The sequence below is a fragment of the Knufia obscura genome, assembly GCF_036327395.1.
Source record: "Knufia obscura strain CCFEE 5817 isolate CBS 148926 chromosome Unknown scaffold_7, whole genome shotgun sequence".
In the NCBI taxonomy this organism is placed as follows: domain Eukaryota; kingdom Fungi; phylum Ascomycota; class Eurotiomycetes; order Chaetothyriales; family Trichomeriaceae; genus Knufia; species Knufia obscura.
Genome location: NW_027042693.1, coordinates 1,012,095 through 1,025,523, shown reverse-complemented (window position 1 = coordinate 1,025,523; position 13,429 = coordinate 1,012,095). Strand labels below are relative to the sequence as shown.

General features: G+C 51.2%; 5 protein-coding genes across 5 annotated transcripts; 3 read left to right on the top strand and 2 right to left on the bottom strand.

The window, feature by feature from the left end:
* Positions 1-748: 748 nt before the first annotated feature.
* PMZ80_006567 (uncharacterized protein) lies at positions 749-2,286 on the top strand (the record flags this gene model as incomplete). Its single annotated transcript, XM_064874979.1, has 2 exons — positions 749-1,021; positions 1,069-2,286. 2 exons carry the CDS (start codon positions 749-751, stop codon positions 2,284-2,286), a joined length of 1,491 nt encoding a protein of 496 aa, XP_064729379.1.
* A 489-nt stretch (positions 2,287-2,775) lies between these two features.
* On the top strand, positions 2,776-3,801 carry PMZ80_006566 (uncharacterized protein; the record flags this gene model as incomplete). The annotated part of the gene is made up of 1 exon (XM_064874978.1): positions 2,776-3,801. One exon carries the CDS (start codon positions 2,776-2,778, stop codon positions 3,799-3,801), a length of 1,026 nt encoding a protein of 341 aa, XP_064729378.1.
* Positions 3,802-5,208: 1,407 nt separating this feature from the next.
* Positions 5,209-8,559, bottom strand: cta3 (potassium/sodium eff; the record flags this gene model as incomplete). Its single annotated transcript, XM_064874977.1, has 1 exon — positions 5,209-8,559. One exon carries the CDS (start codon positions 8,557-8,559, stop codon positions 5,209-5,211), a length of 3,351 nt encoding a protein of 1,116 aa, XP_064729377.1.
* Positions 8,560-9,351: 792 nt separating this feature from the next.
* COQ3 (Hexaprenyldihydroxybenzoate methyltransferase, mitochondrial) lies at positions 9,352-10,314 on the top strand (the record flags this gene model as incomplete). The annotated part of the gene is made up of 1 exon (XM_064874976.1): positions 9,352-10,314. One exon carries the CDS (start codon positions 9,352-9,354, stop codon positions 10,312-10,314), a length of 963 nt encoding a protein of 320 aa, XP_064729376.1.
* An 829-nt stretch (positions 10,315-11,143) lies between these two features.
* FGR2 (Major Facilitator Superfamily) lies at positions 11,144-13,124 on the bottom strand (the record flags this gene model as incomplete). The annotated part of the gene is made up of 6 exons (XM_064874975.1): positions 11,144-11,197; positions 11,245-11,394; positions 11,460-11,610; positions 11,659-12,270; positions 12,648-12,676; positions 12,723-13,124. 6 exons carry the CDS (start codon positions 13,122-13,124, stop codon positions 11,144-11,146), a joined length of 1,398 nt encoding a protein of 465 aa, XP_064729375.1.
* Between the last annotated feature and the right edge of the window lie 305 nt (positions 13,125-13,429).

Here is a 13,429-nt window from a genome sequence, read left to right as displayed (position 1 = left end):
ATGCGCAGCAATGGCGCTGTAAGAGATATAAAATCATGCAGCATGCAAGGCGGTAGCAAGTTCGTTGAGAACTGATCTCGTCTAGATACGCGCCATCTCTAGTGAACCGAAGTCCAGCATGTCTGCAATGTGCCCCCACATGAAGTGGTGAGCTTGACCAATTCTAGGCTAGCCTGTGTTTCAGAAATCTGCGCCTACCCAATGCAGCTCGGCGCTCCGAGCTTGCTCGCATCCGGGTAACTGGTGCCGATCGGAGACGAGCTCGCTCATCTGAAACGTGGGCGCATCCTTGAAAGCCATCTGGGGTTGTTGGCATGGGTTTTGTTCTTGCAGATATCTGGGCGTCATGCTTTTCTTGTGATTGCGGGAAATTTGTCCGGCATCCTAGTACATTCATCCACGAGCTGGTGGCACAATCTTAGCCATCCTTGCGCTGCAGCGTGGCGAACGGAAAAGTAGCGAACGATCATACCAGACCAAGCTGTTACCTAGGTGGTGGCTGACAATCACAATGCAACGTCGAGATGTACGAATACTTGGTGCTTCGAGCAATCGAAAGTACTTTCTTTTGCGTTTCCTTCAACCTTAATTCGCCCTTGTATGTCACATGGATGCTCCAACCGTGTCGCGCCAGCGCTTGGTGCGCGACTACTCAACAGATAGCTTGCTGGCTCCCCCCAGCCGTCCTCGAGCTTCTTCTTCACACAGCCGGTTGAACAGTCCTCAGCACCTCGACAGGAAGCGTGCGATGGACCGACCGATCAGTCCTGAAGAGCTAGAGGATCTGCGAAGACTTGATTTCGACCTCGCCGCCGTAGATGAGGAAGAATCCTATGCGCCATCCATAGACACACAGCACACACAGCATACCTCAGCGACTGGATCCTCCAGTTCGAGGATAGCAGACTTCTTTGGACCCGAAGTCTTTCAGGTTGTCTTGCACAATCCAACTACGGCGCATCAGTTGAAGAAGTTCGCCCATTCAAGACTATGCGGTGAGAACTTGGAGTTCTTGGAGAAGGTTAGCAGTATAGCTTCTGGAGAGGGCGCCAGCTGACACATGGCTAGGTTGATCAATACCACCAGTCTCTCAACCAAGCAATAAAAACAGTCTTCGAGATACATCGCAACTTCATTTCAGTCGATGCGCCAAATCAAGTCAACTTGCCCAACGATGTCACACTCCAGATTAACAGAAACCTCAAGCATGTCCTGGCTAAAGTCATGCCCAATATGGAGTCTGTCTTCCTCACGGCGCAGCACGATATACAGAGACTAGTGGCCTCCGACATATACCCAAGATTCGTGCGTTACCAAATGACATCCAGCGTGACAAGAGCTTTGGCCACAAACAAAAACAAGTACGCTGGTCTAGGCGATTGCTTCGTGTTAACGGACCCCAACAAGGGCGACAACCCGATCGTCTATGCGTCAGACGGCTTCGTCAAGGTTACAGGCTACGAAAGAAACGAGATTATACCAAGGAACTGCAGATTTCTGCAGACAAGGAAGACTGATCGCGAATCAGTAACGCGCATCAAGAAGTCTTTGGAGAATCCGGCCGAATGTGTCGAGCTACTGCTCAACGAAAGAAAGCATGGGGAACCGTTCTGGAATCTACTGTACACTGCACCGCTCTATGATTCAGCAGGAAAATTAGCCTTCTTCCTCGGCGGTCAAATTAACGTCTCGACAACCATTCACAACACATCCGACATCCTCCGCATCCTCTCCCATGGTTCAGACGATGAAAAAACAGAACAACGCTCAGCTCCAGCCCCACCAAAACCAGCCCGTTCAAGTCTCTGGAGTAGCCTTCGTAGATCAAAACAGACGAATGGACGCATCCCGGGCATGGAGAGCGATCTACTCGATGACCTAAACAACATGTCCTTCAAACAACAAAAAGATGCCTTCTACACCGCTTACTCAAAATATATCATTGTCAACGCCGAAACCCTGCTCATCTCATTCTTCAGCGCTGGAATCGTAGAATTACTATATCCAGCTCGGGCCACGAATCAGCACAGCCAAATTCCCGGTCAGGAAGTCTTTAAGTTTCTGAGCCAGCATTCTTCTGGGAACCTGTCGCGGGATTACAAGTCTAGGGTGAGGGCGGCGGTCAAGGCTGGTCAGGCTATTACGCTGGACTTGTCGCTGTGCACGAGGAGAATGATGGGTTTTGAGACGTTTATGACGCATTGGACGCCGCTGAAGAATGATCAGCATGTTACGGGGTTTGTGGTGTTAACCCTAGGAAGTTTGCAGGACGCTAGGCGTGATTGATGAATAGGGATGTACGACTCTGAGGCGATTTGAGATACCAGGCGTTCATGATTGTGGGAGCGCTTCACAGCTGGCAGGGTCGTCCGACTCGATAAGTATTTGCAACTGCCTTGTAGGCTTTGTTATTCGAAACTGGCTGTCTTCCTCGAAAGTACTCGGCTGTTCAACGCTGCGCCTGCCTTCCATTTTTGGTTCACAGTCTATTTCTATCTCTTACTTCTCAGCAAATCGGCACTCCCGCTGTGGCACTTCCCTTTCACCAAACTTTTGCTTTACCGCCGACACGAATGACTTACACATGTCGACCGGCTTGAAGCCCTTCACCGTTTTGTTTGATCTTAGCCTTCACTATGCATTCGAAGCCGCTGACATGCGATTCAGAAACCCGAAGTCCCCCCCAAGTAACATTGGTCCCCAACCTCTCAAGCGTACAACTCGCTCCTCCACGTCTTCCTATCCACAACAGCAATTAGACACCAAGGCCGAACCATGCCTCCCAAAGCGAGTGGCTTCAGGGCAACAGCCAACTACTTTTCCGATATGTCCCTGCAATTCTCTCCGGACAAATCATTCTCAAAAAGTGTAACGCTGTCCTTACACGACACGACAAACATAAAGATACCCACAACTGAGGGTCACATACCGATTGGAGTCCGCTCATTTACATTTCGTGTTGGTTATGACCGCTCAATCGTTGTATCCGAGACGCGTGCGCGCGAAGGGAGTACGTACTACGGTCGACGAGTGATCATACCAGCCCATAAATACAGGGTCCTCGAGAATGGCCTCCTTGATGATCACACATGGACCACTTTGCTTCAGATTGATCCTGACGGTGGGATGTCCAGAGATATGGGCCGTTCGAGTCAGGGTGAAATACTGTCACAAGCTTACTCAATGGGAAACGCAAGAGAAATTGCTGCTGCCATGGAAATCAATAGCGAGACGCTCATGCTGGACAGCAGGTGGAGCACGATTCGCGCATCTCGATATGTCCGATTTATTGTGCCGGATTGTTGGTCTAAGAAGACGCCTTTGTTCGACATCACAGCGCTGAAGACCATGCTTGGCGATGTGGGTGTGCCAAAGCAAGAGAGAGGTGGTCGCCAGCCGTCGATTAACCCGTCTTTGCCGGTTGAGGATCATGCAATTACGGTAGAGGAGCAAAAGAAGATCGAAGCCAAGAACAGCATTATTGAGCAGGTGGACGCCCCGGACGGCACGGTGACTCAGATGGCGGACATACGTCTTAGCGCTGAGACGACCAAGGAGGTTCAGGCGAACATGGAGCCAGTACAACCCAATGAAGAGACTGATGACAAAGGAGAGGCTGAGCTGGAGGACTGCTTTGCACGGCTATGGGGAGAAGCTTGGCGATCGTACAAAGGCAGCAAGGCTCACGAGACGGATTTGAAAGAGAATTCGCTGGGCCTGCATTATGTTGGTGTAGGAGAGAGCAAGGTATGGAAGTATACAACCCGTATAGCATCACCACTTTGCGTTAGTGAGCTTTGATTCAACGCAAGCGATGTCCGAATATGGGACCGGAGGGTACCCGAGTCTAGACGAATGCAGCAGAGATAGTGTCAGAGTAGTGATGAGTCCTTTCTAGAAGTTAATGCGCACATGGATGCGGGATGTGTAATATGACATACAGCTTGAGATTCGCTCTATGTCATAAGAAGGACGGTCCTCAGAACTATAACATCATACATGCGTCCTCCGGTGTTACATCTGTGAGCAGGGGTACCTCTGCTATTGCCACCTAACGCTACGCAGCTGACAGCGATCGCGCCTTTCACAACGGCTTGACTGCCTAGCTATGAAGCCATATTCCTCCAACTTCCCACGCTTAGTACTCGCTATCCCAACGTTTCTTTCGCTCAAAGTCACCACCGCTCTCAGGCTCTCCCTGGCGACAGATGCCCGTTTGACAAATTCATCGACGTTTTCCCCTCTGCTCCAGGGGATATGCGTATTCTATAGCTCCTGTAGTCATCATCGCTTGACCACAGTATCGTCATGTCTCAGCTCGACGTCCTCGATAGCTTGATTACTGCGGACAAGCAGAGTATCCTCAGACTGCCCTAACAGCAGACACCAATGGTTGGTTGTCAATGACGGGCTCGAGACGAGTATGAATGGACGGGGCCCACCATGCCCCGGACGAACGTACCCTCTGTATAGCTAATGACTGCTCAGACACATTCCACGTGTTTCCACGATCGGGGCTCGGTGACGGGCGGACAAGGGCTATGTGGTCGCCAATGACGGAGACACAGTCCGCATGATCGACCAAATGCTCGTGTTCACGCCATGTCGTAGCCTGTATAGTAGGTGGTTGATGCGTTCATCTGATTGGTGCTACGGTGATTTGGTCTTGAGTGGTATAAAATATGTCTGCCCGGTGTAACCCCCACTAACTGTGCAGTGGTCATGCGAGCTCAATAGCCTATGTGCTTCGCAGTTGATGTTGCGGTATAAGCATATCCCCTCCCATGAACAAACAGTTGGTTGCAAGCTGCAATAGTGAATCAGTATGCAGAGGGCCAAATTGCATAGATTCTGCAGTGTAAGTAGCTGGAAGGCATAGCGCCCAGTAGGTGAAGGGGGCAGTGCGGAGAAGTCCGGGTCGGAAATGATCTGAGGAAGCGCTCATGTGCGCCAGTGCATATGCCCCGGCCGAAACAGCCACTTACAGCACCCGGAGATGTACGCTTCACATCCTCGTTCTGTGATCAAGATGGAAATGCTCTCATGCTCGTCTGTCCTCGCATAGCATATTGTATGAATCTATTGTCAGTGGCTGTGCAAGCAGCTGTGTTAGGATCACTGCAGCATACATGTTCCGAGATATCGAGTTTGGGACAAGTAGATTTAGAGCATCTATCATTGCTACATATCAACCACATATTTCAACAATCAGACCTCCTCCTTCACACGCCTTAGCACAACAGGTTCAGCCGCCCTCGGGCTTACGTTCCTACTCTTCTCGTCATTCTCACTTCTAGCCTCGCTCTTGCTCTTCGTGAACGACCGTGCGAGCGTGAAGAAGCCTTGTCGCAGTGACAGGCCTCGCACGCCGCGCTTGGCTTTCATACCCTCCGTTTCTTCCTCCTTGAACCACCCTGTGGCTCGCTTGACAAATTTCCACGTCTCCATCCCAGTCACAAAGACCAATACCGAAATAATAGACGCCGCCCACTCCCATGTAATGCCAGCATGCTTGAAAACAGTCGTGTTAAGACCCGGGATATACACAGCCGGGAACACCGACAACCCGCCAATAATGACAGACCAAAAAAGGAACTGATTCTCCCAGATATCGTGGATGAACTGCGTTGGCTTGGTAGATGATGGATCAAGCTTGAACAGCGATCGGCGCATAGACTTGAACTCCCACGCGCTGATTAGGATCATCCACGTTAGCTCGGCGAAAACAGCAGCACGAGCCCTGAAGACGGTGTTGCAAGTATCGCCGAGCCTCTTGTTACAGTCGATTCCTAGCCCGTCTTCTCCGGGACCCCAAACTATCAGGCTGAAGGTACCGAGGCAGCAGACGCCCATGACGGTTCCATAGACGAGCATATCGGTAATGAGCTCCCAGGTGAAGACGCCCTTTCTGTTATCGTGTGGTGGGCGCTCCATGATATCGCGTGATGCTTTCTCCTTGCCGAGCCCAAAGGCTGGAAAGGAAGATGTTAGCATGTTTATCCACAGGATTTGTAGTGGGGAAAGAGGGAAAACCGAAAAGCCGGACGGATCTTGGAAGCCAAGACCGCAGATAAGCAGGATGACTTCGCCGACGTTGGATGTGAGGAGGTGGAGGACAAATTTCTGGATGTTGTCGAACATTCTTCGGCCCTCTTCGACTGCGTTGACTATGCTTGCGAAATTGTCGTCGGCGAGAACGATGTCTGAAGCTGATTTAGCCACGTCGGAGCCGTTGAGGCCCATAGCGATACCGACATCTGCTAGTTTGAGCGATGGTGAGTCGTTGACACCATCTCCAGTCATAGCGGCGTACCTGCGTCTCCGATGCAAAGCCTCAATCATGCGCACCTTCGTCTCGGGTGAGCATCTTGCAACGACAAGAGGCAGTGTCGGAAGAGCGTCAATCTCAGCATCTGTCATTTTGTCAAACTCGGTGGCTGGCTTCACAATTGCTGCTGCAACGTCGGCCGGGAGAGACGCCATGTTCTTAGGGATAATGCCAACTTCCCTAGCGATGGCAGCGGCTGTAGATGGGTGGTCGCCGGTCAGCATGCTGACTTGAATACCGGCTGTTGTGCAGGCTTGAACAGCCCCCTTGGTCTCTAGTCGTGGTGGATCGTACAGACCTGCCAAGCCAAGCAGGCAAAGGTCCTTCTCAATCTCGGCGCGGTCGACGGTAGAGTGTTCCTTGATTTCTTGTGAGGTAGATTTTCGTGCAATGGCGAGCACGCGGAGGCCCTGTTCGGCGAGCATATTCATTTGGTCAAGAATGGATTCTTTGACTACGGAGGTCATCTCAGATTCGTGGCCACCGTGGCCAACGCTGGTACAAAGGTCAATGATCCGCTCGACAGCACCTTTGGTGAATATAAGGCGCTCGGCATGCTCCGGAGTCTTGTAGACGACAGACATTCGCTTGATGGAGCTGTCGAACGGATACTCCATCATCTGCTTCCAGCCACGTTCCTTTTCAAGCACGTCTTTGCCTTGCTTGAAGCGATGAGCGAAGACTTGTAGAGCAATCTCAGTGGGATCACCAGTCGTTTTCCATGTCATACCTCCGGCATCGTCTTGCACTTGCCGGACTGTTGCGAGATTACATAGGGCTGCAGACTCGAGGAAAACTTGTAGCTCGGGTGTGATCTCCGTAATATTCACAACATCATCTTGCGACATGGGTGCCTGTTCAGTCTTCGTCACGTCTCTCTTCATCTTCTCCTCTGGTATGGCGAAAGAGATACCGGCAGCTGACCGCTTTTGGTCAAGCTCTTCTTGTCGAGCGAACTTTTCTGCTTCTGTCTCCTTTCGCGTCTTAGACTTCCCAAATGTGATCGTGCCCTCCATAGGATCTGAAGCGTTGTTCGAATTCTCGATGCTGTATACGCCGGTCCCAGGAATCCAGACCTTCCGGGTAACCATTTTGCCTTGTGTCAGAGTGCCAGTCTTGTCAGAGCATATATTCGTAACTCCACCCAGAGCCTCAAGAGCACTAAGTTGACGGACCACAACTTTCCTCTTCCTCATTTGCGTCATGCCAACTACCATCGTAATGGTGAGAACAGCAATCAGTGATTCCGGGATGATAGCGATGCCGGTGGAGATGGCGTAGATGGCGACCTCGTTCGTCACATTGAACTTGTTGACACCAAAGACAATGATAGCTAGCAGCAAAGCACAAGCGAACAGTGTATAAGCGAGCTTACTGAGCTTGATCTGAAGTGGTGTACCTTCTGTGAGGCCGAGGAATTTGCCAACCTTATCGAACACACGAAGGGCACCACCTTTGACAGGCTGCATGGGACCGTACTTTTTAGCCGACATCGACCGACCTGGCTTTCTTCGCTTTCGTTGCATGGACTCGGCGATGCCACCCATAGCTGTGGACATACCAGTGTAGACGACAATGCCACGTCCTCGACCTTTGGTGACAGTGGAGGACGAGTAAGCAATGTTGAGGCGGTCACCCAGACCAAGGTCTTCTCGTTCAGCTGCTTCGACCTCTTTTGCCACAGGCAAAGCCTCGCCAGTAAGAATAGCTTCGTCGCATTCGAGGTTCATGACGTCGAATAGTCGTAGATCTGCCGGTACTGTATCCCCTGTCTTGATTGAGACTATGTCACCAGGAACTACTTCTCGCGAAGGGATCGTCATTTGGTTGCCATCCCGAACGACATCCGCTGAAGGTGCAGATAGCGATCGAAGGGCGTCCATCTTCTTCTCAGCTTGGAATTCTTGGTAGAAACCGATTGAGATGTTGAGGACGATGACAGCTGTGATGACTCCACCCTCGATGAAGTCCTCAACTCCATAAGACAGTGCCATTGCCAGAACCAAAACCAGGATCATAGCATTGGTGGCCTGCTTAGACAAGATCTTGTACCAAGCGACTCCGCCATCACCTTCGAGCTTGTTCTCACCATACTTCTGAGCGTACTCCTGAACTTTGGCTGAACTAAGGCCACTTTCAGTGTTGGATTGAAGGTATTGTAGAATGTCGTCGATGGATAGCAGGTATGGTTGCCGTGAGTAATTCTGTTCTTCCTTGCCTTGATTTCCCATAATGGGCTAAATGCAGTAAGTTGTACCAACGTGGGCAAGAGTGATTGTCGTGATTTAGTGATAAGGTGAATTGTGATAACGAGTATGGAGAGGATTTCTTGATGGAAATCAACAAAGAGGTATTGTTTCAAAACCCTGACTTGAGCTTGGGTCTACGGGATCCCCGTAAGAAGAGGGAACACGCACCATACTTATAATGTCATCATGGCATACAACAGTCAACCATGCTGCAGGAAGCAACACTGCCAAGACCAACGCCCCGTCCATAGACGAAGAAGCCAAGCACTTGAGAATGCGTTCCGGGCACGCCTCGTTATCATGTTGTCTTGGCTCAGTGAGGAGGAATGCCACCTATGGCCGAAGAGCACGTTGTGGTAGTCATGCCGAGACCAAGTCTCCAGTCGGCACGCTTCGCCAAGCTTCGACAAGCCCGACTATCATGGGGACAGAAGCATCGCGAAAGTCGACAGTCATGATGAGGAAGTTCAGCAAGCCGAGTGTCTCGTGATCATACGAAAGAGTGAAGCTTTCCAAAACCAAAGGTTCCACAAGATCTTGCTGCAGCCAATAGGAGAAAGCAAGAACGAAGGGCCAAGCGTGCCAAGGCAGGCGCCGAGCTCCGGCAAGCAACGACTCTTTCCCCAAAAGTTCCTCAACCCATACAGAAAGAACTATTCTGCAGTACTGCCAAGATCCTTTGCTCAACGCTGTAGAGCAGTACGCCATGCTCTGATACGAGGATAAAGCGCCTTCCCCGTTCGATATCTGGCCACACTCTTCGAATCAAGTCGTATGTCTCGAGCACTACGAACGGCAGTGCTCCCGCTCCGACAGATATGGCCAAGACAGACATCAGGTAGAGCAGTACAGTCGGTGGTTCACACCTCGACTACCCGTCTCTACTCGACCACTTCCTCCCTCCACAATACCACAGGCCCGAGTGGCAATAACTCCTCCGTGAGCGCCTTGGAAGTAACACACTTCACGAATCTCGCGTCATCATGGTGGGATCCCCACGGTCCATCACGGCTCCTCCACCTCATGAACCCCCTCCGCCACGATTTCATTCGATCCTGTCAATTCACATCAGCCGAGGGGACAGTAGATGCAGGCGAATCGGAAAGAGCCAAGTACACATACCTAGACATCGGCTGCGGCGGCGGAATCTTCGCCTCATCCGCCGCCAGACTGCCTGGTACGGCATCTGTGACCGCGATAGACCCGACACCCGAGGTGATCAAGGTCGCAAAGGAGCATCAACGTGGCGATCCTCTGCTTTCACAAAAAGGAAGACTAAACTACGTCAACTGCGCCATCGAAGACCTGAGTTCACACACCGAAGCAAGAGATGGATTCGACTTCGTCACCCTCTTCGAAGTAATAGAACACATCGACAAACCCTCCACCTTCCTCCGGCAGGCCCTCAACCACCTCAAACCCGGCGGTTGGCTCATCGGCAGCACAATCGCTCGACACCCCGTCTCATACCTCACCACAAAAGTGATAGCGGAGGCGCCCTGGCCGATCGGCGTAGTGCCACGGGGCACGCACGATTGGGATAAATATATCAATCCCTCTGAGCTGAAGGGCTGGTTCACAAAGGAGAATCGTGAGGCGCGGGCAAGAGGTGAAGAGGATGTCTACGGTACAGTCAAGGTCGAGGGATGTCTATATCTACCCCTTGTGGGTTGGAAATTCGTGAATAGAAGCGAGAAATTCGGGAATTATTTCTTTGGTGTACAGAAATTGAGGTGAGCACGAATAGTACTCAGGACTGTAGAGTAACTAGAGCCAAGTTTGAATTGATGGTCAACAGCAACTATTCACGCGCGGTGTCGCCATCTTGCAAGCATCGAAAAGCGCTACTAGCACCTCAACGTTGTTCGCTAGCAGATTGCCCTTCTGCGTCTCAGTTGTGCTTCCCAGTCAATGCCTTATTCTTCGCACTGTACAGCCATAAGGAGCCCCGCATCGATACTCTCTCGAGCAGAGCCCTAGGGCCTACTGTAACCGGCACATCCTGGAAACTCAAAATGAGCGATTCTGACCGGATCTTGCCCGCAGATTTGTGCAAGCTCAGCGTTACGAGGTGCTCGCGTTGAGCCTCTAGGATTTGATTGTTGTCAACCGTCCTTCAAGTCAACAAACGCCAGACTTGCGAGCCATTGTAGCCCGGGCTTCCGGGCGCGACAGCTCGTGCTGTACCTCGCGACGCTCCACAGCGTGACCCTTCGGGTTGTAGCAACTGTGGTTGCTCGCCGATGAGCCGGTTCCGCCATGTCGGGTCTGACCTGTGGACGTCAGCATGTAGCTTGGAATGCCTTACCATGATCTTCTGCTCGATAAGAGCTCTATTGAGGCCTTATCGAGCTTCTATTGAGGCAGCGCGAAACGAACGAACATGGACAATGGTGCTGATGGGCTTTTGTTTGTGTAGACCGCTTCTGGGCATCTTGGGCTTATGGCCGCGTCTGGGCTATCCAGTTGCTCTCGTCCCTAATCCGGATCACAATAGATCCCTCGAAAGGTGCTTCTGGGCGGATCCAGCCACATCTTGCAGATAGTAGGACCCTCCTTGACAGTCTCACATGGCAGACTTCCCATATGGCTCGAATGGCATAATAGCAGCCACAATCGCCTGCAAGGATTAGTTGATTAGCCAAACGGGTTTGAGGGTCGACATACCATGACAATGTACAGGACAGCACAAATGTAGATCGGCGCAGCGGTTGCAGTATTCGCACTCGTGGCCACCGCAGCCGAAACAAGACCCATGACACGATTGCAGGCGATAGCAATTCCGTTACCGGTCGCTCTGTGTGCGGAAGGCAGAACCTGGCATGAGTCAGCATCCTTGTACAGTACACTGATCCACCATTCTAGCTTCTGCTTGTGCTCACCTCTGGCGTATACGCATAAAGTGTGCCGTAGTACACATTTACGGTGAAGTAAATGGCGCAGGTGAAGCCTAGGTTAGCGGCGTGTGTCCGAACAGCGGTGTAGGCGAAGAAGAACGCCATGGTGACGAGGGCGCCCACGACCATGGTATATCTAATACGCGTTAGCATGCTTAGATGTTCTCGGCGCCAACTAACTTACCTTCGTCCGAGTCTAGTGGTACACATCCAACCAGCCAAAACAGGACCGAAGATACCGATGGTGTTGCTGATGAAGTAGTCTCGCCAAATTTCTGCTTGTGATCCTGCTCCAGTCTCCGCACCGCGACTTGCTAGGTACTGTGGGAGGAAAACGTAGAACAGCGGGTAAGCGAGTCCGATCAACGTCCACGAAAGCCAGATCAGAGATGTTGACAACGCAAGCTTCTTCGTGACGAAAAGACCCCGAATGTGAATCCAAGTCTCACCGAGACCCTTTCGATGTGCGGAGATGATCGTCCCACAAGCTTGCAATTGCTCGAGAGTCAAATCACATGGTCTGTTGTACCTTTTTGCAATGCCTTGAAGGTTTTCAACGACTGCCTCGTCCTTACCTTCTCCAAGCAGGTACTTCGGAGTCTCTTTGAGTCGGACAACTGTGATTCGAGCAATACTCATGAGAAGGATCAGTCCGCCGTTGCCAATCCAGATGTATCGCCAGCCCATGTTGTTGGCTCTAGTGCACAACTCAGGAAGTTCGGTATCGCAGGCAAATCTAGGATCTGAGAATAATGGCCAAGCAAAAGCCGCTGGAAACAGAGGCGCAAGACCCCACCTGGCCGTGATCAGTACCGGTACAGATGCTTCTCGCAGAGCACATACCAAGCCGCAAGCGACGTTACCAACCATTGCTTATCTGCTGGCAAATATTCCAGAAAGACTGTTGTATCAAGGACGAGATTGCCTATTTCACTGTTAGAAGACAGGTTATGCGGGGCACAGATCCCATGAAAAGTACCTCCGGCTCCAAACGCCGCGAGTGCTACAAACAGCCCAAGAACAATCCAGTTGGGAGACCCCGCGGCGACGATAGCAAAGATAGCGCTGATGAAGAGAGAGCAGTTGAAAGCGATTCTAGTGTTGAGCACAAAAGTTAGAACGATATGGCCAGCGAAAGGATGTGAGGGAAATATGCCTAGTCAATTTACTTACTTTCGACCGATGATATCTGCACTGCCGCCCTGTTTGAATCAGAAGGGTCGTAGTTGAGGAAGTTGTCAAACCTACCCAGAACAAAGCCCCAACCAGCATACCAGCATATGAAGCGAAGGTTAGACCATTGGCGAAAGAGGGTTGGAATTCTGCCGCAGCTTGGCCAGCAATCACAGACTGTATGACGAGAATCAAGCTGTCTGCCATATAACCAAAGCCATTCAGGCAGAACAGCTTGAGGTGGAAGTTGGTCCAGCCGATCTGGTTGATGGCTTGGTTGACAAGTCGCATTTTCGCATCGAGAGCCGGGTCAATGTCATGCATAGAGAACATCTGGCCTTCTATGGCTTTATCGTCACCACCATGTAGGACACCGGCGATGGTGCTTCGTCGTCTTGCATCGTGCTTCTCGTCGCTGTGTCGTTCAACATCGTGGTTTCCCGACATGGCGACCTCTTTCTCGTCCTTATGATCCATGTTTGCAGCCGCTCTCTGCGAATGCGGTGCTGTTCGACAGGCTTGTAGAAATGATAGCAGAACAAAGCCTGTGTTATCAATATGAAAGAGTTCAAGCAGCTTCAAGGAAGAACAATAATCCTACAGATAGGTACGTAGGCCCAGGCGAAGATTTAACTTGTTAAGGAAATGATAGCAGCTTGAATTGTGTTTGGCCAGGGAAAAGAGCGAGAAGAGAACCGAGGCCATGGTCGTCCTTGCTGCATGAGATACATCAAGCGGGGCACAGCTCGAACGCTTCTTTCGTTGGCTGCATGAACGGCAGA